Here is a 20911-nt window from a genome sequence, read left to right as displayed (position 1 = left end):
CGAAAGTTCACAAACATAAATGAACGAAAGACTCATTTGTTCGTGCTCGTCTATTTAATTAAACGAAATCTTATTTATGTTCGTTCGTTTAATAATAAAATAACATAAAATAATTTTTATTCTTTTATCAATTGTAATGTATTGATGTTGTTAAATTAAATATATAAAAGTAAGAATTAATGTAATTACATCCTTAATTTTTATAAACTGTTGTAAAATTTTCACTTTGATTCTTTTGTCATTTTTCAGTCAATTTAACCTTTAACTTCCATCCCATCTATTCCATTAACCCTTTGACTTTTTTCATTAGAATAATGATGTTTTCAATCATATTTTTTTACATATGAAAAAGTCTTAAAATTTTTAAAATATAATAATAATATTGTCAATTGAGTTTCATTATATTGGTATATTTACTCGTACAATATATATAAGAGGATACGAATTTAAGTATTCAACATTCTTCTATTTAACAATAAAAAATATGAAGAACCTGCCATATCTATTTTTATAAACATCGGGTGTGTGTATATATATATATATATTAAATTCAACTAACAATTGAATTCTTATTAACTTCAATATTAAAACTTTGTAGTTGTAATAGCAAGAAAATTAATAGATTGAATTTGAAGCATTAGTTGTTAATCCACTGGTAGGTTTAATATTTTTATCTTAAATATTGTATAGTTGCAATTTTTATTAAAAATTGATTATTAGTAAAAAAATGTTAACAAAAAGAATACTTAGAAGTTGACAACACATTTTTTATTTTCCCCCTTTTTGAATTAATTAAATAGATATGATTATATTATTTAAACTATTTTTTAGAAATTAAGGTATTATATTTAACATCATATTTAAAATTTTAATTCAAATTTTGGAAAGTGCAAATGATAATTAATTAGCAAATGCCTAAATAAATATTTATTTTTAAGACAAACAAACAGAGAAAAAAAACGTTAAAAGAAGGATATGAGAAATGTCTGAACAGAAGCCGACAAAGAAAAATAAAATAAAAAAGAAAACTAAGAGTTAACCGCGGAGGAAGACAGAGTCTCAGCTTTGATCACAAGTCAGCCGCCATTAACAGTAACGGCGTTAAATTTAGGACTCTTAACAGTTCAGACTTTAACCAGCACATCCTTTTAAGGCTGCTATTGTCACCGCCAAATTAATTCATTTCAGTCACCAAAAACCATAGCTGTGAAGAAACAGAGTTTTGACAAAGTGAGAGGTAAGCAGAGAATGGTTAAACGTTACCGGAGGTGCCGGTCAATGGTTGATAATCCTCTCTCTCGATCTCTCCTCCTTTCTTTATTTTCCTTTAAATACTCTTTCTCTATCTAAAACTCTTCTCATTTCTCTTTCTTTTTTCTTCTTTGAATTTCGGTTGAATAGTTCTTCTACAAGATGGAAATTTTGTTCTGGTTATAAGAAAGCTGAATTTGTTTTTGTTCTTTTGAGGATCTGGGTGTTCTTTCTCAAGTTTGCTGAAGAAAGAAATGGCAGTAAGTTCTTTTTTATCTTTACTATTTTCTTTCCTTTTTCCTTTTTTTTGGGGGGGGGGGGTTGGTGTAGTTTTCATTGTTCTTCTGTTTGTTTCCTGAGAAATTTTGACATAAGTAATAAAAATGATGATTGTGGGATTTGAGTTTTGTATACTTTGAATGCTATGTTTGCATATACTTGCTGAAATTTAGTGTAAATGAATATTAGCCGGAAATAATTCTGGGTGAACTTAAAGTTATATGTTCGTGTTCATCTTTATATTTGTTCCGAAATCGATAAAACTTGTATGTTTATCATCAAAAATTCATTGCGTGTGTTATTCCCTTGTGGAAAATCTGCTGGCTTTTCCTATTTTGAGCCATTTTTAGGTTAGCTCCATTTATGTGTTGAAAAAAATAATAGTTTAACGGAATAAAATTGATATTATTTATAATAAGTTATGTTACTTAGTGAATAGATTTGTTATAATAAGTTATGTCACTTGATGAATAGATTTATTTTTTAATTTAAAGTTGCATCTATTTAATTATACTTATTAGTTTTTCAATAAATTTTTTTCATGAAATATTTTAATTATTTATAAAAAGATCATAACATTTTGATTCATATCCCTTCTCCTATAAATAGGTTAGTTGAGACACAACTTGAGACATAATTCACAAAGTTGAATAAGGAAATCACTTAGAAAATTCCTGTAATACCCCCAATCCGTACCCGACCCGGATACGAATCTGAGGTGTCATATTGATTTTTCAAAACATTTACTTTTACAAAACAACTGAAATTCTAGTTCTTATCGAAAAGAAAACTGAATAATTCACATGAATTACAATAATACGATTTTACAAAAAAAACCGATCAGAGCAAGTCTTGTTCAAATTTTTATTTACATGCCAACTACTTCATTATAACAAAATACATACAATTCAATATTCTTTTCTGATCTGATATTCGGAAAGGAGAAACTAACATGTCTAAACCTTCTTTGCTCCTTAACCTTCTCGGAATCTATGTGTGAAACATTCACACGCTAAGTCGATGACTTAGTGAGACATAAAACATATAATGGAAACTCTAAATACTTAACAATGCATAAATAATTCATACTATGATATCATACAAAACCATGGAATATTCATAGTATCAAATGTAGACATACTCATATCTCGTCATTAACCTCATTTCATATCATCATATCATATAAGATCATGTACTATTACATATAACGAAATGCATACTTACACATCCATCATCATTATCATCATTAATATTCTTATCATTATCGATAATTCCTTTTATCATATACTATTGAACTTATTATCTATACAAAACATATAACACATTTCACAAAGAAACACACATAACATCACACAAAGTTTATTTCTATTATCACTTTTATTAGCTTATGGTACACTTGTGAGAACTAAAGATATGTGAGTGCATTGAGGTTGTGCACAAATGTTGTCACCACAGCTCATAATTTGCACCGAAGTGTCACATAATTGTTTCGCAGGACCACATAGGTTTGCAACGAAGTGCCACATAATTATCCCGAAGGACCACATAGAACCCTCAACTCTTAGCATGCCAACTATACCCCTAGCTCTCATATCACATAATATGGGCATTATCATTTATTTTTGTCACACATTCCCATAATCACACAAATATTCACATGACTTATATCATTTCACGTATAGTCACATGGTCATATCTCATAGCATATCTCACATGTTTCATGTAACATTTTCATATGTTTCATGTAACATTTTCATATGGTCACTTAGTCCATTGACTTATAACACATATCACATAAGTTCATGTCACATAACATGTAATACAAGCAAGGTATGTTAACATATTCATATAATCACATGGCTGATATCATATAACTTATCATTTATTATCTTATGTTCGCATATCAACCCATATAATTTACGCATTTACTCTTACACATATTTTAATATAGTCCGAATATCAATACAACATAGTTTATCTCACAGATTTACATAATCATCTATATCACATAAATTTTATACTATTCTCACATATTCACTTAGTTCAAGTTCACATAATTTGCTACTTATACATATTCTCATATTGTTATATATATATACATATTATCAACTAATATTACATATTAGTATAATTCCTTATCTTAGTATCCTCTAGCTTATATCCAATTCTCATATTATATATAAATATATATCAATGCTACTTATCTTATCTTAATCTTCATTTAATCACATAAGTCCATTATATCATTTCACAAAGATCTAATTCATATAACTTATACCTTGTTATCTTATATTCACCTAAATCATTATCATACATTATAACATATGTCCTATAGTTCACTTAATTACTTAAGTCGACAACACAAAGCTATGAAATTCATATCACCTGGTTGACAACTTGTTCTTCTATCTTCTCATAGACATATAGACACCTAGATTCTTATTACCTATTTTATATTACATTTTCATATAATCTTTTATATTTTTACCACATAACTTATATCACTTTCTCTTGTTATTACCTAATTTATTGTTATTTACATAACTCATAATCATCTAACTTATATTCCAGGTTCACATACATAGTGCATTCACATAGCTCATGGAACACACATAGTATCACATGTAACGCATACAATAACATATGACACATAGTATCAAGTGCATGCTTGTATTCATGGATTCATGTACTCTAATATGAAAAATAGACTCATCGCAAGTCTTAATCCATAGAATATCATACACTTAATATTAAGCACTCACCTGGCCTTACTAATCCATTCAAACACGTACTACTCTTGCACACTCTTATAACTTCGAACCATCTTGGACTTGTCTTCGATCGATATCTACACGAATATACAATTCAATGAATATCGAAATTCAAAATACTCAGAAAGATTCTTGCCAATATAAACTAAACAAAGCACTGATTCCTTAATTCCCACTTAGGTAGTATCTGTACTACAAACACAGTACCAATACCTCTATACTTGTAGTATCGATACCCTTCTACGGTATAGATACCCATTTTCGATTCTGTAATTTCATTGTAAAAAATGGTACCGATACCTCCCATTTGGTATTGATACCCATGGTACCGATACTACCCCTTCAGTATCGATACCTCATGAATATTTATCTCACTTTTTACCTTATGGTAATGATATTGTTCATGAAATATTGATACCCTACGAAAAATTATCACATTTTACCTTATAGTATCGATACTCACTCAACCGGTACCGATATTACTAGCCCAAAATATGCTTTTTAACCCAAAAATTTCCAACATTCTACCCAAACTCTACTTATTTAACTCTCTTCATGCTTTTAAACTCAACTATACATACTTAAACCATCTTATAATCATACAACACACCATCATCTTCAATATCTCATTATAATTCTTGAAACTAAAAATCTTACAAATTTTCCAACATGTTTTTGATTCACTTCTATTACTTCTAACTTATTAATTAGACCCTTGACAAGTCAAATTCAACTTCAAAATCTATTTACTCATTCTTTTTCAACAATTCACTCAAAAACTTGTTTTACTTAATCTCTCATAACTTGCAAATCTTTGAATTTTTACTTATCTTTAAGCTTCCTTAATACCCAAAGAATCAAAATCAACCTTAAAATGAAAGGAATAATCACAAAGAAGTATACTCACCTTATGCAAAACCCACAATGGAGAGGAAGAAGAAAACTGAAGAAGACTCTGGATACTCTTTCTCTCATTTCCCACGTGTTTTATATCACTTAAAGAGAAAAGATAAAAATCTTTCATTTGAAAAACCCATAATACCCTTCCAATAATCCAACTTTGATATCAAGTCCCAAACAAAATTTCCAAAATAGATCCTTGAACTTTTCAAGTTATTCAAATTAAACAACTAACTTTTGAATTCTTACAATTTGGTCACTGGCCCTGTTTTGGGATGTTACAATTCCTTTCAAATTCGTTCTTTCCGGTGATAGAGAAAGGCAAGATTGTGTTCGATTGATCACTACGGTTGTGCTTACTGTTGTGATCGTTTGTTGTTTGTATCCTGTGAGACCGACGTCCAACGTTACTCAAAGCACCTAGGAGAGGATGAATTTATCTTAAGGAAACTGTTCATACAAGTCTCAACAAAAATTCTTCTTCGATTTATCTTGCTCTACTCTTCCTATTCAGTGTCTACATACGAGTAAACAAATTACGTTCCTCTATTTTAATTTTTTATTTATTTTGCTTCGTTTGATTATATAATAATATTTATTTATTTTTATTTTATCTCGAATTAACATTTTTTTTATAACAATCTTAAGACATATTCATTTTTTCCCTAATCCGAGAGGTCATACAAATGATTGTATTATTGAAATTATAGCCAAGGTGAATTACTAACGAACGAACAGATGTGAGGCTTGTATTTTGTCTTTTGTGGATGTCTTGCGCTTTAAACCATAAATTGTCCAAGCCGTGCATGATGTAAAGCATCAAAAATTCTTGAGTGATTGTGCACCAAGCTTTGTTATTTGTTGTTGCGCACAAAAAGCTTTGTCCTTTGTTGATGCTTCAAGTTGGCAACAATGAAACTAATGATGAAATTAATACCAAGTGACTTAAGTTATGTTATCATTCTGGTAATATGAATACGAATCAAAATAGTTTGAACAGACACTTCCACAAGTTAAGCCTTATAAGACATGTAAGTTTCCAGATTATTTTTATTTTTATTTTTCTAACTAGGTGTTTTGCGATTTTAGCACTATTGATGTGTCGAAAAAGCAAAAAGTTTTGTACACATAAATGTGTTGTACTTTTGTTTCGGGTTTCAATTTACTAAATTTTCATCGTTCAACAGAAGTTAGTTCTATTTCGAGAATTAATTTATTAAATTCTCGTCGTTAAATAGAAATTGGTTCTATTTCGGGTTTTAATCTCATTGTCCAACAGAAGTTGGTTTTATTTCAAATTTTAGTTTTACTAAATCCTGACGTTTAACGGATTAACAAAAATATTGTTGATTGGGAATTTATGTTTCGGGATTTTAATTTTACAAAATTCCATTCGTTTAACATAAATTACTTAATTGTTGGATTTTAGTTTTAACTAAAATTCGTTGCGATAAATAGGGTACCGAACGAAATTATGATATGTCTGTAAACAAAAATCGGGTCTATAATTATGTTTCAGGATTTTGATCATGTTGTTCAACAAAATTTATTTGATTTACTGTTGATAACATAAATCGTTTGGAGGTAACAACATTGTTACAAATTTTGTTTTAGAATTTTAATTTCTAATGAAATTTTGTTCAACGGAAACAAATGGTAAAATAAATTGAATTAACTTTCAATTTATTGTTGGATTATTTACAAATTATGATTACGTGTTTTAAACGAAACAATGGTAACCCCACTGATTCACCTAACTCATGATTTGAAATGTTGATTTCTATTCAGTATTTGATAAAATTCAACGATGTCAGTGGTTGTGAGCCACAACAAGAATCATGTGAAATTCATAGATAGAATTTCAAGACATAGCGACATAAAATGTTATATTTAATCATGTTGAATATGATCAAATATGGTCAAAAAATATGGTCAAATATAGGATGATACTCCTATTCATAGAGAGGATGAGATAGACGTTGTTGTCATTAAAGCTTGAAACAATTCTAAGTTTCAATGTCGAAGTTACATCTTGAATTGATTGTCAGATACACCATATTATGAATGACATTTGGTCATTTTCTGAGTTGTCACAAAACATGTGGAGGAAGATATTTTATTAGCAAATTACCTTTAAATAAGGTAACTTACAAGAAAATATGTGAGACACCAGATTAGTTATAGAAATGTAGAAAATTTTCTACAACTATATTAAAGTGTAGGGGTGTCTTGTATAAGTATAATGGTAAGTCGAGACACATACGTCGTCGACATAATATCATTAAACAATTGATCTCAACTAGAGTTATCTATATTGATTTTGTAAGATTAAAAGATAACATTATTGATCCGCTAAAGAATGAGTTGAATCGAGATCAAGTTGATAAACATCGAAAGGAATGTGACTAAAGCCCATTAATATTTAAGGCGTTATGTGAAGGAAAAACCAACCTAGTTGACTAGAGATCCCAAGATCTAGGTTCAATGGAACAACTTACTTGCATAGACCTTGTGAGGTCACTGTAGGGGTATTTATCCCAAGTCCATTCTCATGATGAAAACAGTGACTAAAATGTGGAAAAGGCTAAGCAATGCTTTTAATGACCACTATGTTTTTCGGTGAGCCGAACAACATACGACACCTATGTGAGAGTGAAGTGTAGCTGCTTGAAAGAGACTATTGGGACATAGTTATCTAAACTCTTGCAGAACCAGGAGATGTCCACGGCTATATGGACATAACAATAAAAACCAAATTCTTGTCAGTGAGATATTTGTGTTAGGTATGTTATCGCTTACACCAACAACAGAACAGTTCAATGACATCGCGTCTATTGGACAGCCAGTAAGGTAAACATAATTTCACAAGGGAAGGTTCAAAGGGAGACGCCTACATATCCTATGCAAATATCGAACGTATAATCTATCACCATATCGAGTCATTATTTGAAATCATCAATTTCATTCATGTGGGGGATTGGTGAATAGACTTATTATAATAAGTCATGTCACTTGGTGAATGGACTTATTTTTTAGTTTAAAGTTACATCCATTCAATTATGCCTATTAGTTTTTCAACAAATTCTTTTCATGAAATGTTTTAATTATTCTTCAAAAGATCCTAACCTTTTGATTCATATCCCCTCACCTATAAATAGGTTAGTTGAGACACAACTTTGAGAAACAACTTTGAGACACAATTTACAAAGTTGAATTAGGAAATCACTTAGAAAATTTATTTCAAATTCGTTCTTTCCGGTGATAGAGAAAGGCAAGATTGTGTTCGACTGATCAATACGGTTGTGCTTACTGTTGTGATCGTTTGTTGTTGTATCTTAGGAGACCGACGTTCAACGTTACTCAAAGCACCTAGGATAGGACGAATCTGTCTTAAGAAAAATGTTCATACAGGCCTCAACAAAAATTCTTCTTCGATTTATCTTACTTACTCATCCTATTTAGTGTCTGCATACGAATAAATAAATCACATTCCTCCATTTTAATTCTCTATTTATTTTGCTTCGTTCGATTATATAATAATATCTATTTATTATTTTTATTATTTTATCTCAGATTAACATTTTTTTCTAACACTATGATCTGCTAATCTTTGTCATTAACCTGTTAATGATGGAGGAGAATTTTGTTTGTGTATAATCTAATTTGCTGTCATTGTAGCAACGGCAACAGCGCTCCCATGTGCCCAAGTTTGGCAATTGGGAGGGTGAAGAGAATGTTCCCTACACGATTTATTTTGATACGGCCCGTCAAGGTCGCAGCGGAGGAAAGATTGTAAACCCTAATGATCCTCAAGAGAACCCGGATTTGCATCAAGATTTTGTAGCTCCTAGGTCTAATCCTGGTTCAAGAGCGAAACCGGAAGTGGATGAACCGGTAGGACAAGGACCTGCTAGAAGGGGACATGAACGCCAAAGGAGCAGGGAAGAAGGTTACCTCAGGCAATATGCTGACTCTCCAACACGACACGACAATGTCAACCGCAGAGCTTCAAGGGACACTACACCTTCACGTTATGGTCGTGGATTAAGCTCCAGTGAAGCACCGAAGCGCACTACTAGATCAAGCATTGGATCTGAAAACAGCCTAGAGAAATCGCCTATGCATCACCAGGCACGAGTCGCAGGGAGAGGTAGCATGCCATCACCTGCATGGGAAGGAAAGACTTCGTATGATAGTAGCCATGGTACACCTGGGAGATCCAGACTGAAGCCAAGTGCTAGAGGCGATGAAAGTGTAAGCTATTTTTCTTCTTTTCATTTTATCATCATACATGACATGAACTCGAAAATAAACGCGTCGCTGATCTACTGGTGAGCTTGAATTTGTCTGCAACACTTGATAATGATATTGCATTATTCGCTTGTATGAACTCTTCCACAAACAATGGCTCTTCTTGAGACAAACTTGTTGCTAATAATCTGGTTTCCGATGTCACAGCCCGATAAAAGTGCCGCTGTTCCAAAATTTGGTGACTGGGATGAGAGTAACCCGGCATCAGCGGATGGTTATACTCACATATTTAACAAGGTGCGGGAAGAAAGGAACAACGGGGGTAGGGTAGCAGGCATGGGGGGCGATCAATCCCCCATACAACAATGCTCGAAATCGGAGGCCATCCAACAGCAGTGGTGTTAAGGTATGTTGCTTTGCAATGCATATGAATGGTTATTTTTTCATAATTCGTAATCGAATATGTGTTTTGTTTCCTCCAGAGTTGCTGCCTCCCTTGGTGCAGAAAATGAGGGATGTGAAAAGCTTGTGGATTTGTTACGAGTTGTGTGGATATTATTACTGTAAATACATTGAAGGCTCCTTCGGATCCAGCAGAGTAAATTAACTGCTCTATTTGTGTGCTTCCAAACATGTTTCACTTATATTTTAAACTCTTAGCTTGTCTATTTGTAATTTGCTTCTCTTTTTCGATTGTTCTTCTGTATTTTTATAGCACTAATTGTCATTTGTTATCTTGAATTTTCACTTTCTTATGCGTGGAATTGTCTCAATTTTGTGATTTTCTTTTCTGTAGCCAATTAAACTTGGTATGGATCAAATTCAATCTAGTGAGATTATGGGATAATGAAGAAAATAGTATTTTCTTTCTGAGCATTGAGCATTCTCTTAGAAATCATGAAAAAAAAAGGCTTAAGCTTCTTGCACGGATGGGGTTTGCACTTGTGGATTGCCAACAGAAGTTTCAGTACATGAACCATGAAGTGAAACAAAAGAGGAAACAACTCACTCGGTGATTATACGGAATCTTGTTCTCTCAATAAGTCTTCAATTTGAATAGTTATGTCTGCAGAGTATATGTACGTTTTCAATAACTAAGAAAGATACTGCCTTAATCACTTTAGTCAGATTATTTAAAGAAAAATGGAACATGAAAGATCTATTCGAACAAATTATACCTAAATATGGACCCTACTACCATAAATTGTTGATTAAATACTAATTTTTATAAATTTAAATATATTAAAATAAATATACAGTAAGTGTTGAATTTGATTTAATATCACTGAAAATGTTTATAATGCATATAAATTAAAATAAATAATAAATAGTTGTATCCATTATAAAATAACGTGATTCATGTTTTATTAATGAAATATATTAATCAATCTTTTGTACTATTTTTAATCTAATACTTAATCTACCTATCATGGTAATTAATCTGCCAATTATAGTAATTATACTCACTATGGTAATCTTTAATCTGACCATTAATGCAAAAGTAGCGCTAAAATGTTGACTCTAAAAAGAGAGCCAAGCGAACGCTCTAAGCGAAAGATTTGTGCGCGGTGGATGCATTTGTAAGCGAATACGTAACGAATTCAAAGTGGGGTCACGTCACGTGGACACTCTTCAAGCTCACACCGACGCGCGACCTTCATAATACACTGTTGAAAAATCTCTTCCCCTGATTTATAAAACCCTAGACGTGGTAATTTCACCGGGATTCTCCACTTCGCTCAAACCAATTTCCGATTTTTTTCTTTGAGGAACGTTCTTGATTTCTCGATTCGATTTTCTGAGTGTATCAAGGTATCATATTTGATCTCCCATTCTCTTCTGACTTACCAATCTTTCCTTTTTGTTCTTTTTCAATTCTTTTTTTTATTTGATGTTTTGGTGTCTAATCGATCTTCCGTTGTTAAGAATTGGGTTTCTTTTGCTTCTCCATTTTTTTCTTTTTAAATCTTTCTAGGAAATGGTGATGATACCTTTGTTGCTACTTGGACTTTCTAGGAAGCAAAGTTTGTGAGAGAGAAAAAAATTCTTATTTTTGTGTCTCTGGATGCCCTTTCCTATTACAAGCTCTAAATCACTAGATTGGTTTGATTTCAGATTGAACTATTTTTCTGTAAATGTCATTAACATTGAAATCAAGTAAAGAAATTGTTTGCTTTTAGTGAAAACATGATACAGTATCTGTTGTGAATGTACCTGAGGAAGTTGTATTTTAACATCATTTAGGTTTTATTGAGGCTGCAATCTTTGAATAATTATTGCTTTGAAAAATCATAAGCTGAACATGAGCAATCTTGAAGTGAGGGAGCCTTCTCTCAGAGGGTATCGAAGGAGAAAGGCAATGCTTGATCTGAATGTTCCACCCAGTGAAATCAGAGAAATGGAGGGTACTTCGCAACAGGCTGGGTATGAGGAACAAACTATCCAATCCGTACAGCTTGGACCACCGGAAACTATTGATGTTGAGGCTATTGATGATGATGCAATTGAATCTTCAGCTACAGCTTTTGCAGAAGTATGTTCCTCTTGTTTCATTATGCTTCGTTTTCGCTTAAAGTTTCCATGACCATTTGCATCGTGCTGATTTTTATAAACTTATTGGGATATTTTATCAGGCTCAGAACAATTCAAGGAGGAACCGTGGAAGGACTGTTGTTGATGTAGATTCAGGTAGGTAAACTTACGAAGAATGCTGTTTATAGTATTTTTGTTTGACCTCGCATGATACCTGTATTATCATATGAACATTGCGTAGAAGAAGCTTATTTGATGTGCTACCTTGTAAATTCATTCTATTTATTTTTACGAGTCAAAAGATTCCTTCTTAATAACAATGTCGAAACCCCATTAACGACTGAATTTTAAGGTAGATGTCCTATGGGTTTCAAACCCGGTCTTGACTTAGGTGCTTTGTTAGTTTTAGGTTTAGGGTCATTGGGACAAAATAGCCTGCCCCTTAAATTGTTGAATATAAGGAATGTCAGCTCATTTTTTTCATATTTGAAATAAGAGAAATTCGATGCACGTTGATCACGCTCCACTTAACCAAATATGATATAATCCAAGTGAAAATCTGGGTGATATTGTGTGCCTTGAATTGATTAAAAGATGCTGATGAATCAAATGCTTCTATATGTAACTCAAGAGAATTGCACTAAAATGGAAATAAAACAGGAAGTACTATTAGTAGTTTTACTTGGCTTTTTTATGTCTATATTTTCTAAAAAGATCTATTCACTTCTTTTGCTGTATGCTGAGCACTGCCCACCATACTCTTTTTGGGTCTGTGCTTAATAACATAGCTGTTTACCTTTATTTTAGGGGTTTGTTAATAAATACAATTCATTGGTTTTTAACATAGCTGTTTACCTTTATTTTCGAGGTTTGTGGTATGTGGGTGATTTACTAACGTTGATATTATTGCTTTAAAACTTTGTAGCCTGATAAAATCTAATGTTTTTCTTGTGTGAATGCATCGGTCTATCAATCTATGGACTAGTGATTCTTATTTTACTTATTTATTCTTCGTTGTTAAAACCCTATGTTGCTCTTTGTTTTTAGTTGGTGTAGCTCACATGTGGTCAACCCATGATAATCCGAATAGGCTCCGAAGACTTCCTACGATCCCAAATGTTATCAATTTGGAAAGCTCAACAGAGTCAGTGGTAAGAACACTTCCTTTTAGTGTTTTGTTCAAAATGTGTGATAATGTCGAATACTTTCAAGGAAATATGAACAGATTTGGCTGGTCATCAGATCTAGAGAGATCGTGACTAGACATCTCTCCTAGTTTTTGTCCATGCATGTGTGTTGCATTTCTGGGGGGTGGGGGTTTTGAACGCTCTAGACTTGCTAAATGTTTTATTGGCAGGTGGAGGAAATTATATTGTCACAGCCACCACGAAAGGCACCAACCTTCAACTGCCCAATTTGCATGGGGCCGTTATCGGAGGAGACGTCAACAAGGTGTGGCCATATATTCTGCAAGGCATGCATTAAAGCTGCACTAGCTGTTCAGGCGATATGCCCAACTTGCAGGAAAAGAGTCACCATGAGAGGACTAATTAGGGTCTTCCTTCCATCGGTCGCTTGAACATGAACTCCATGCCTAACTAGTAACGTAAGTTTATTAGTCTAATATCTTTTTGCCCCCTTCTTTTACAAGGTTAACTTTTCCATAAGGCCTGGAACTGAATTATATTTCAACTGTGAACAATCTGTGGAAGATTTGCATACCTGCCCCCTAGAAAACATAAAAGAGTGTGCTCTGATTGATTATAACATTTTATTTCAGGGATAATACAAAGTGCCTTTAGAAAAAGATAAAAGAGTCGATTCATCCTGTTGTTTCAGTGGAGCTAATTTTGGAATTTCAGACTTGTAGTTTCAAAACTATGTTTTATTGGACAATCTTCTTAATTCAATACCTCAACTTCATTATTAAATAGTTAATGACTATCAGGGGCGTGGCTAAGGGTGTGCAAGGTGGGCGACCGCGTAGGGCCCCCAGAAAATAGGGGTTTCGAAAGGGTCTCGAAATCGAGTATATCTATCAGTTGTTGTCATTAATAAGCATAAAAATAGGGGTCTTGAAATAGAGTGTATTTATCAATTGTTGTCATTAAGAAGCATAAAAATAGAAGTTCCGAAATCGAGTATATCTATCAGTTGTTACCATTAAGAAGTATAAAAATAAGAGGTCCGAAATCGAGTATATCTATTAGTTATTATCATTAAGAAGTATAAAAATAGGGGGCCTGAAATCAAATTATCTAGAAAATATGGACTCTTTTATAAGAATTTGCACAGGGTCTCTTACAATCTAACCATGGCCCTGATGACTATAAATAATGATTTACACATTGAAAAAAGAGAAACAAATCACTGTATGCTATTTCGCATAAATGTAGAATTTTTATTTTTCTATTTGAGCTTTTATTGTATAATTTTATGCATCAATATGAAGTAATTCAGTAGGACTTTAACATTATTTTTACGACTCAGCTTTAGTTTTAAGGCATTTTATACGGAATTTAGGGAAGAGGGTTTCAAAACTCTCTTATAAGTTTTAAAACTTTATGGGTCGGTATCGAAATTCTCCTTAGAATTTCAAAACTTTATGGGTTGATATTAGGGATGGCAACTCAATCCGAATCCGACGGGTTCCAACCTGACCCGACCCGATCGGGTCGGATTTTTTAAAAAAAATTCGGGTTCGGGTCAGGTCGGGTTTTTTTTGAATGCACTGTTTGGGTCGGGTCGGGTTTAGGGTAAAAAAAATCCGACCCGACCCGACCCGAAAAATATATATAATTTTATCTTATATATTTAGGGATAATTACAATAATATCCCTTCATATATAATTTTTTTCAATTAAGTTACTGTTTTCATTGAATTAAATTTTTTTTATTATTATTTCGGGTCGGGTCGGGTTTCTAAGTCATATATTCGGGTCGGGTCGGGTCGGGTGAAACATTAATTTTGTCGGGTCGGTCACGGGTGAAGAACCCTTTCTTCTCGGGTCGGGTCGGGTGGCCCAAAAACCCGACCCGACCCATTGCCATCCCTAGTTGATATCAACACCACCTTCAATATCGATGTCCAAAATAGGTACTAGAATTTGGTTTCGATACTTCCTCCTGCGATCTTGAAACCCTTGTTAAATAACTTGAAAACATTCCAAACTGGTACAATATTTTGAAACCATTTTGCAACCAAATGACACCATTCTCGAGCACGAAATATTTATTTAAAATACAGATACATTAATTGATTGAGTGGTCAATGATGTTTATATTGTCCTATTTTATGTGGGTTTAGATTTTGACATTTGCTTAAATGTAATACCTTTTATTTAATCAAAAAAATATTTATTTAAAACAGTTAAAAGGCTACCACACTTAAAATAAAAGGATTATTATTCAAATACTTCAATTCAAGTATTTAGTATGATAAGAAAATATTTCACCTAATGACAGATATGGCTTTAAGATTACAAGTTCATAGCGTCCACTTAAAAAATCATTTACTTAACATATTCATAATTAAAAAATATTGACAAAACATTTAATATGCATGTCATTAGTATTGAGAAGAAAAAATATTCAACATGATTGTTATTTCTCGAGATCTAATGCAGTTTTAAAATAAATTAACTTTCAATAATAAATTGTACAGGCAGAAATACTACACGCTAAGTCTTAAGTTTAATGGTACCAATAGTAACACATATATTAATCGTAATTAAATAAAACATATTTTGAAAGTAAATAGATTTAAATATAACATTCTTGACATATTTTCATCATATAATTTTACTACATGTTTGGTTGAATAGTATGGACTCTTTAATAGGTAATTGGGTAGACATCTTGAAAAGTGAACAGTATGGTCTTGAAAGATGAATAATATGGAGCATGATTTCTATTATAACATTTTTGAAAACCGGTCTAGAATGATTTAAGGACTGAAAAATGATAAATAGATAGCGGCTTTAGTGAAAAGAGAGAACTTACATGCTCAAATGAAAACAAGAAAAGATTAATGGTTAAGGGGTTTATTAGATCATACAATGATTATTGTAAGGAATAAAAGAATGGAGGATCGGTTTCATAATTTCACCATTTTCTTTTTTATGAATAAATTACTTAGTGACAAGCTGCCAAGAAATTGCTAGTACTACATGTCATCCCAATCATCGGATATTGGCTCCTTATTTGGTTCACAAAATTTTTGCTGGGTTTTTGTTCTTGTTTTTATTTATTTATATTCATCTTGTCCATGCACTGTGTCAAAACAAATTAGTTGCAGCAGTTCATGCAAATGATGAAGGCATTTAATACAGCAAGTGTAAACATCTATATTTTGTTGTCGGCTTGTTGGCCTCAAGCTCATAAGTAACCGGTCCATGCCTCCCCCGTTAATGTCAGTGCATTGACCTCCAAACAAATTCAGGGTTCAGCTTCTGTTAAATTCAAAATAAGGCATTATATATAGCTTTGCATTTGCAATGCCTTTCTTCTTTCTAACAACAATGGTGAATCATGATTCAACTAATATTCAACCCTTATTATTTTTGTTAAAAACTTGTAGATATCTAATTACCATTAGATAATGAGATCAAAATAATATTACTTGGCTCTAATAGAGGGGACTTTTACACCTAAAACTGAAGACCCTGCAACTAGTATTTAGTTGCTTGAACCAGATTATTCGGCTGAAGAGTCTGGTCCCATCTCTTCTGAAGCCGAGAAGCTATTGTTGACTCGTTTGGTTTCCCACTCACCATTCTCTATTGCAGTCTTGGACCACTTCTGTGCTTCCACCTCGAGCCTTCGCCTGTGTTCTGTAATCATTGTTGAAAACAAAACTATTTAGTATTTAAATGCCAACAGTTCGGTTAATAAGGTTAGAATCTATAGTGGAAAGGTTTACTTTTGTTGGTGATCGAACGGCGAGTATATGCCAAAAACTCATCCCACTTGAACTTCCTAAGCTCTTGCTTTTCCTCCTCGGGAAGCTCAAAGTTCGGCTGTCTTCCACACATGAATGCAGCTCTACACATAAAAATACCAATCAATGAGTTATATTGGACTATTCAATCTTCATCCGAAACCGAAACAGTAATATTTGTACTACATATAGTGGCAACTAACGATAGTTTCTGAAAATTGTAGTAGTGATCACTACAAGCCAGATAAAAGCCAGCTTATTACCTATCATATAAGCGTGCAGCTTCTTCTTGTGAACCAACTGTTCCTAAGTGAATCTGCTTCTTGTCGACTTTTATTGCGGCCTGCCATTTCATATTTTTGAAGTATACACCCCTCATTAGACATGGTTCTTGGTTTTGAAGATGCTTCCTCCTGTGTCGCTTCCTGCGTTTAATTGGTTGACCTACAGATAATAACATTGTACAAGGGCATCACTCAAAATGTAGAAAATCTAACATGGCTGCCATCATCTGATTTTGATGCTGACACGTAATGATATGTTCTATCTGGAAGCACCATTTCATTAACTTTCTCAAATTGCAATGCTTCCATTCTTAAGTCAAGCATGCCATTTATTGCGAGCAGCACGCTACAGTAGCAGCAAGGAGGGATAAAACAAAAATAGGATTCTGAAGATAAGATAGAACAGTCCCAAAATATTTGCAGATCAGATCATTTTCATAGCTTAACAATGTTGATTCTCTAGACAGTAGTGACATGCTTGAACAAATGATGTCAAAACTACGAAACTTTGACGAACCGATTGTGCAATAACTTTTATTTTTCTTTTGAACAACAATAAACATATATACTGGCCTCAAATCTTGGATGCATGAAACAATTCACGAGAGGCATGTACTCTTTCAGATCAGAAGAGAAAGGAATTTGATAAGCTGGAAACTTATTGATATCATCTTTAAGACAAGTAAAATTGCAAACAAAGAAAGAAACATCAATGCAAAACCATAAGCAAGTATGCAAACCTGGAAAAGGTTGATTATGATGCTCTTTTGATGAAACGGAACCAGAAACATTTGGTGATGCAGAGTCAACCTTGGCAATGCTTTTCTGAGAATCAGCACCAAACAGTTACAGAAGTAATTGTTAACTATTAAAAAATTAAACGTCAATTATTATTTAACATATATATAAATAGCTTCCAATTGATGATGTGAGTAAAAATATACTATAATAAGCACAATGATATGAACTAAAATCCAGAACCGAAAAAGGCACTACAACAAATTCTGAAATGAAAACAGCTTTTTTACCTTACAAATGAAACCAGTTCATATCCACAGTTTACATTAATGATATGAACTTTTGAATAATTCCTTATAACATAACTAGACATGCAAACAACATCCATTCATTCAACTATAACTATAACACCAACCATGAACATTGGCCGATCACGTGAAAGGATGCAACCGTGGCTGTCTACCATGCAAATACAGTTAGCAAAACAATGATGAAGATAAAATGCAATCAAACATTATCAATTAAAAAGGCATATTACAAGTCCGTCCTAAAATATGGAAGTAAAGATGATCAGCTATAACGGAGAAGTTCCAAACTAACAAATGGTCTTTTTCTCCCCTTTCTGGGGACAAAGGTGGATGAACTCATCCGCACACCAGTAAATATATTTTACGGACAAAACTTAATTACAAGACCGATATAAAAAGAGGGAAATAAACCATTTAATACTATCTCAGTTAAATTGATTAGTCAAGTTATCTTACCCCATTCATTTGGTTGATGAAATCTAAGGGCAAGGGATGCACACTAACTGATTTTGCATTTTGACTTGAACTTTCAGGTGTATGTCCGTTATCAAAAACTCTAGGAAGTGGAGTCAAAAAGGAACTCCTCCCTGCAAAAAGGCCATCAAATACCATGAATGGCATTATTCAGCATAACTTAGAACCTGTTCAATTACATTCCATCTAAGTAACTCGTAATTTGATCAAACAAACTGACCTGGAAAGCAGAAAAGCAAAGAATTGGAGGACACATTTTACATAAAAATGTATAGATAATTTCCCTACTAATAGCTATCAATAGAAGCAATTTAGTTATGCAATTTAAAGTACATCTCAACCAAAATTTACCGGAGCAGAGTCCCAGGAGCTTGCGTCTGCGTAAGCTCACCATGTGGGGAATGCTGCGAACAACGGTTTAATTGATCTTCCTTTGCATTTATCCGTGTCTGCTTGTAGGATTACAAATGATGGGCGTGTATAAGTAGATTAAACAATTTGAAAATGAAAAACATTAAAGAAGAATATACTGCAAAATGAACGCATGGCAGATGAAAATAGGTGGCTGACAGAGATAGAAATAGTTTCATAAGCTAAACAAACAAGATATTACATATTAATGACCAAAAGGAAAAAAGGTCAACAGTTACAGTGAAAGCCATTAAAACTACGAGTTCACAACAGTATCATGATGCAAATAAGCAATTCGGGCAAAGAAATTAAAGGAAAATGGAATTGTCATGTGAAATCCTCTGATGTTAATAAGCTTTTTGTTATCAAATATCAATGCCAGTTAAGGCAAAAACACAAGTACTTCCTGCAGAAATTCGGTTGGCTGAAAACCAATCATTTTCTCGTTATTACAGACGTCTCAGTTCAACAATGTTGCACATACACTAAAATATAATCCTTTGTATGAATTGGATGTTCTAAAAGAATACAGCAGAGTTGATACTGGAAAAACAGAAATCATCCATAAATGAAATTAGAGAATAGTATGAACTGCAAAACCCATGAAAAGTTTTTAGCAATCCACAATAGAGGAGGAATAGTATTCACTTCTAATAGTTCACCGGGCTCCGGATAAGGGGACAAGGTGACATAAAGGCTTTTATGTAAAATAAATAAATAAATTCATCATAAATCATAATTTGCATAAAGTGAAATAAAGCCAAAACTTTAATCATTTGAAACTAGCAAAGCTGAACAATGAGTTTGCCTAATAAAGATCCCAATAATTTCCCATAAGTAAGTCAACCCGCCAACCTACCACCCTCATGGAAGCAGATGCAGTGAACAAAACAATATAACACAAAAACCCAAACCCCAAAACAGACAAAAAATCATCAAAGAGAAGAAGAAGAAGAAGAAGAAGAAGAAGAAGAAGAAGAAGAAACCCACAAACTCATAAAAGCGAAAAAATGGGCATAACCCAATGACCAGGAAACGCAAAAATTACCCGTTACAAAGAAGATAAACAACACCACCAAAGAAAAAGACAAGTCATTGTTTTTATCTTTTGTTTGATACCTGAGAAATAGGAGAGGAAACAAAGAAGGTGGTAGTGGAGTTAGCGTAGAAACCGAGAGAAAAAAAAGGCCAGGCTTTTAAGGTTGACAATATAAAATCTGGTGAAAAAAATAGATATAAAGTTTGTTGTTTAAAGGGACGGGAGGAAGATGGTGATTGAAGAGGAACGAAGATAGAAAGAAAGGAAAAAGAAAAGTGTGATTATCAGAAGTTGGTGGTGGCTCTCATGAGTCATGCATCTACCACCTACATCAACTTCTGTTTGTTTGCGTTTTGTGTTGATTTTTGAGTGAAAAAAGCTCCCATTTTTAAGGGTGGGGAGTTGCTGCTTCAGATGGCGTAAACAGGAGAAAGGAAAAATAATCAAAGCGAAGCAAAAGGCCAAATCCAAAGGCAAAGTCTTTGTAATCTGTAGAGATGATGAGAAGAGGAACGTGTGCTTGTAAAACTATTATTATTCCTCGATTGCCCCCTTCTCCTTTCTTGTAAATTTCAAATCTCTTAGGTTTCTTTAGTTGTTTTTATATTTACCTTAATACCCTCATCTTCATTTGTTTATCAAATGGAGTATTTTAGAGTTAAAATAATTAGTACTAGACTATACCCTTCGTGATTCTTTTTAAAAAAAAGTAAATTAAAATTTTAAATATAATA

At 33.0% G+C, this 20911-nt stretch overlaps 3 protein-coding genes across 7 annotated transcripts; 2 read left to right on the top strand and 1 right to left on the bottom strand.

The window, feature by feature from the left end:
- The first annotated feature begins 1323 nt into the window (after positions 1–1323).
- On the top strand, positions 1324–10033 carry LOC120143557 (RPM1-interacting protein 4-like). The gene is given in 6 exon segments (XM_039157859.1): positions 1324–1412; positions 1457–1511; positions 8880–9455; positions 9660–9806; positions 9808–9858; positions 9935–10033. Coding segments are annotated over 5 exon segments (810 nt in total). The 5' UTR covers positions 1324–1412; positions 1457–1505; the 3' UTR covers positions 9965–10033.
- Positions 10034–11142: 1109 nt separating this feature from the next.
- On the top strand, positions 11143–13871 carry LOC120143559 (E3 ubiquitin-protein ligase RNF4-like). 3 transcript variants are annotated; one of them, XM_039157863.1, is made up of 6 exons: positions 11143–11264; positions 11697–11985; positions 12086–12140; positions 13032–13135; positions 13342–13590; positions 13765–13871. In XM_039157863.1, the coding sequence occupies exons 2-5, from the start codon at positions 11755–11757 to the stop codon at positions 13561–13563; spliced, it is 612 nt and encodes a 203-aa protein (XP_039013794.1). In that variant the 5' UTR covers positions 11143–11264; positions 11697–11754; the 3' UTR covers positions 13564–13590; positions 13765–13871. The 3 variants fall into 3 exon arrangements, with proteins under 3 accessions (XP_039013794.1, XP_039013796.1, XP_039013795.1); XM_039157865.1 differs by having other exon boundaries at positions 11146–11264; positions 11771–11985; XM_039157864.1 differs by having other exon boundaries at positions 11146–11264; positions 11687–11985.
- Positions 13872–16418: 2547 nt separating this feature from the next.
- LOC120143558 (ethylene-responsive transcription factor-like protein At4g13040) lies at positions 16419–20385 on the bottom strand. 3 transcript variants are annotated; one of them, XM_039157862.1, is made up of 7 exons: positions 20258–20385; positions 19079–19176; positions 18758–18840; positions 17948–18032; positions 17187–17367; positions 16906–17027; positions 16419–16816 (listed from the first exon to the last, which is right to left on the bottom strand). In XM_039157862.1, the coding sequence occupies exons 2-7, from the start codon at positions 19119–19121 to the stop codon at positions 16680–16682; spliced, it is 651 nt and encodes a 216-aa protein (XP_039013793.1). In that variant the 5' UTR covers positions 19122–19176; positions 20258–20385; the 3' UTR covers positions 16419–16679. The 3 variants fall into 3 exon arrangements, with proteins under 3 accessions (XP_039013793.1, XP_039013792.1, XP_039013791.1); XM_039157860.1 differs by having other exon boundaries at positions 16665–16816; positions 18710–18840; positions 20258–20382; XM_039157861.1 differs by lacking the exon at positions 20258–20385 and having other exon boundaries at positions 16616–16816; positions 18710–18894; positions 19079–19381.
- Between the last annotated feature and the right edge of the window lie 526 nt (positions 20386–20911).

This window comes from Hibiscus syriacus, unplaced genomic scaffold, assembly GCF_006381635.1.
Source record: "Hibiscus syriacus cultivar Baekdansim isolate YM2019G1 unplaced genomic scaffold, ASM638163v2 tig00110858_pilon, whole genome shotgun sequence".
In the NCBI taxonomy this organism is placed as follows: Eukaryota; Viridiplantae; Streptophyta; class Magnoliopsida; order Malvales; family Malvaceae; genus Hibiscus; species Hibiscus syriacus.
The sequence above is the reverse complement of the archived record's forward strand: the minus strand, read 5'-3'. Positions and strand labels throughout refer to the sequence as shown.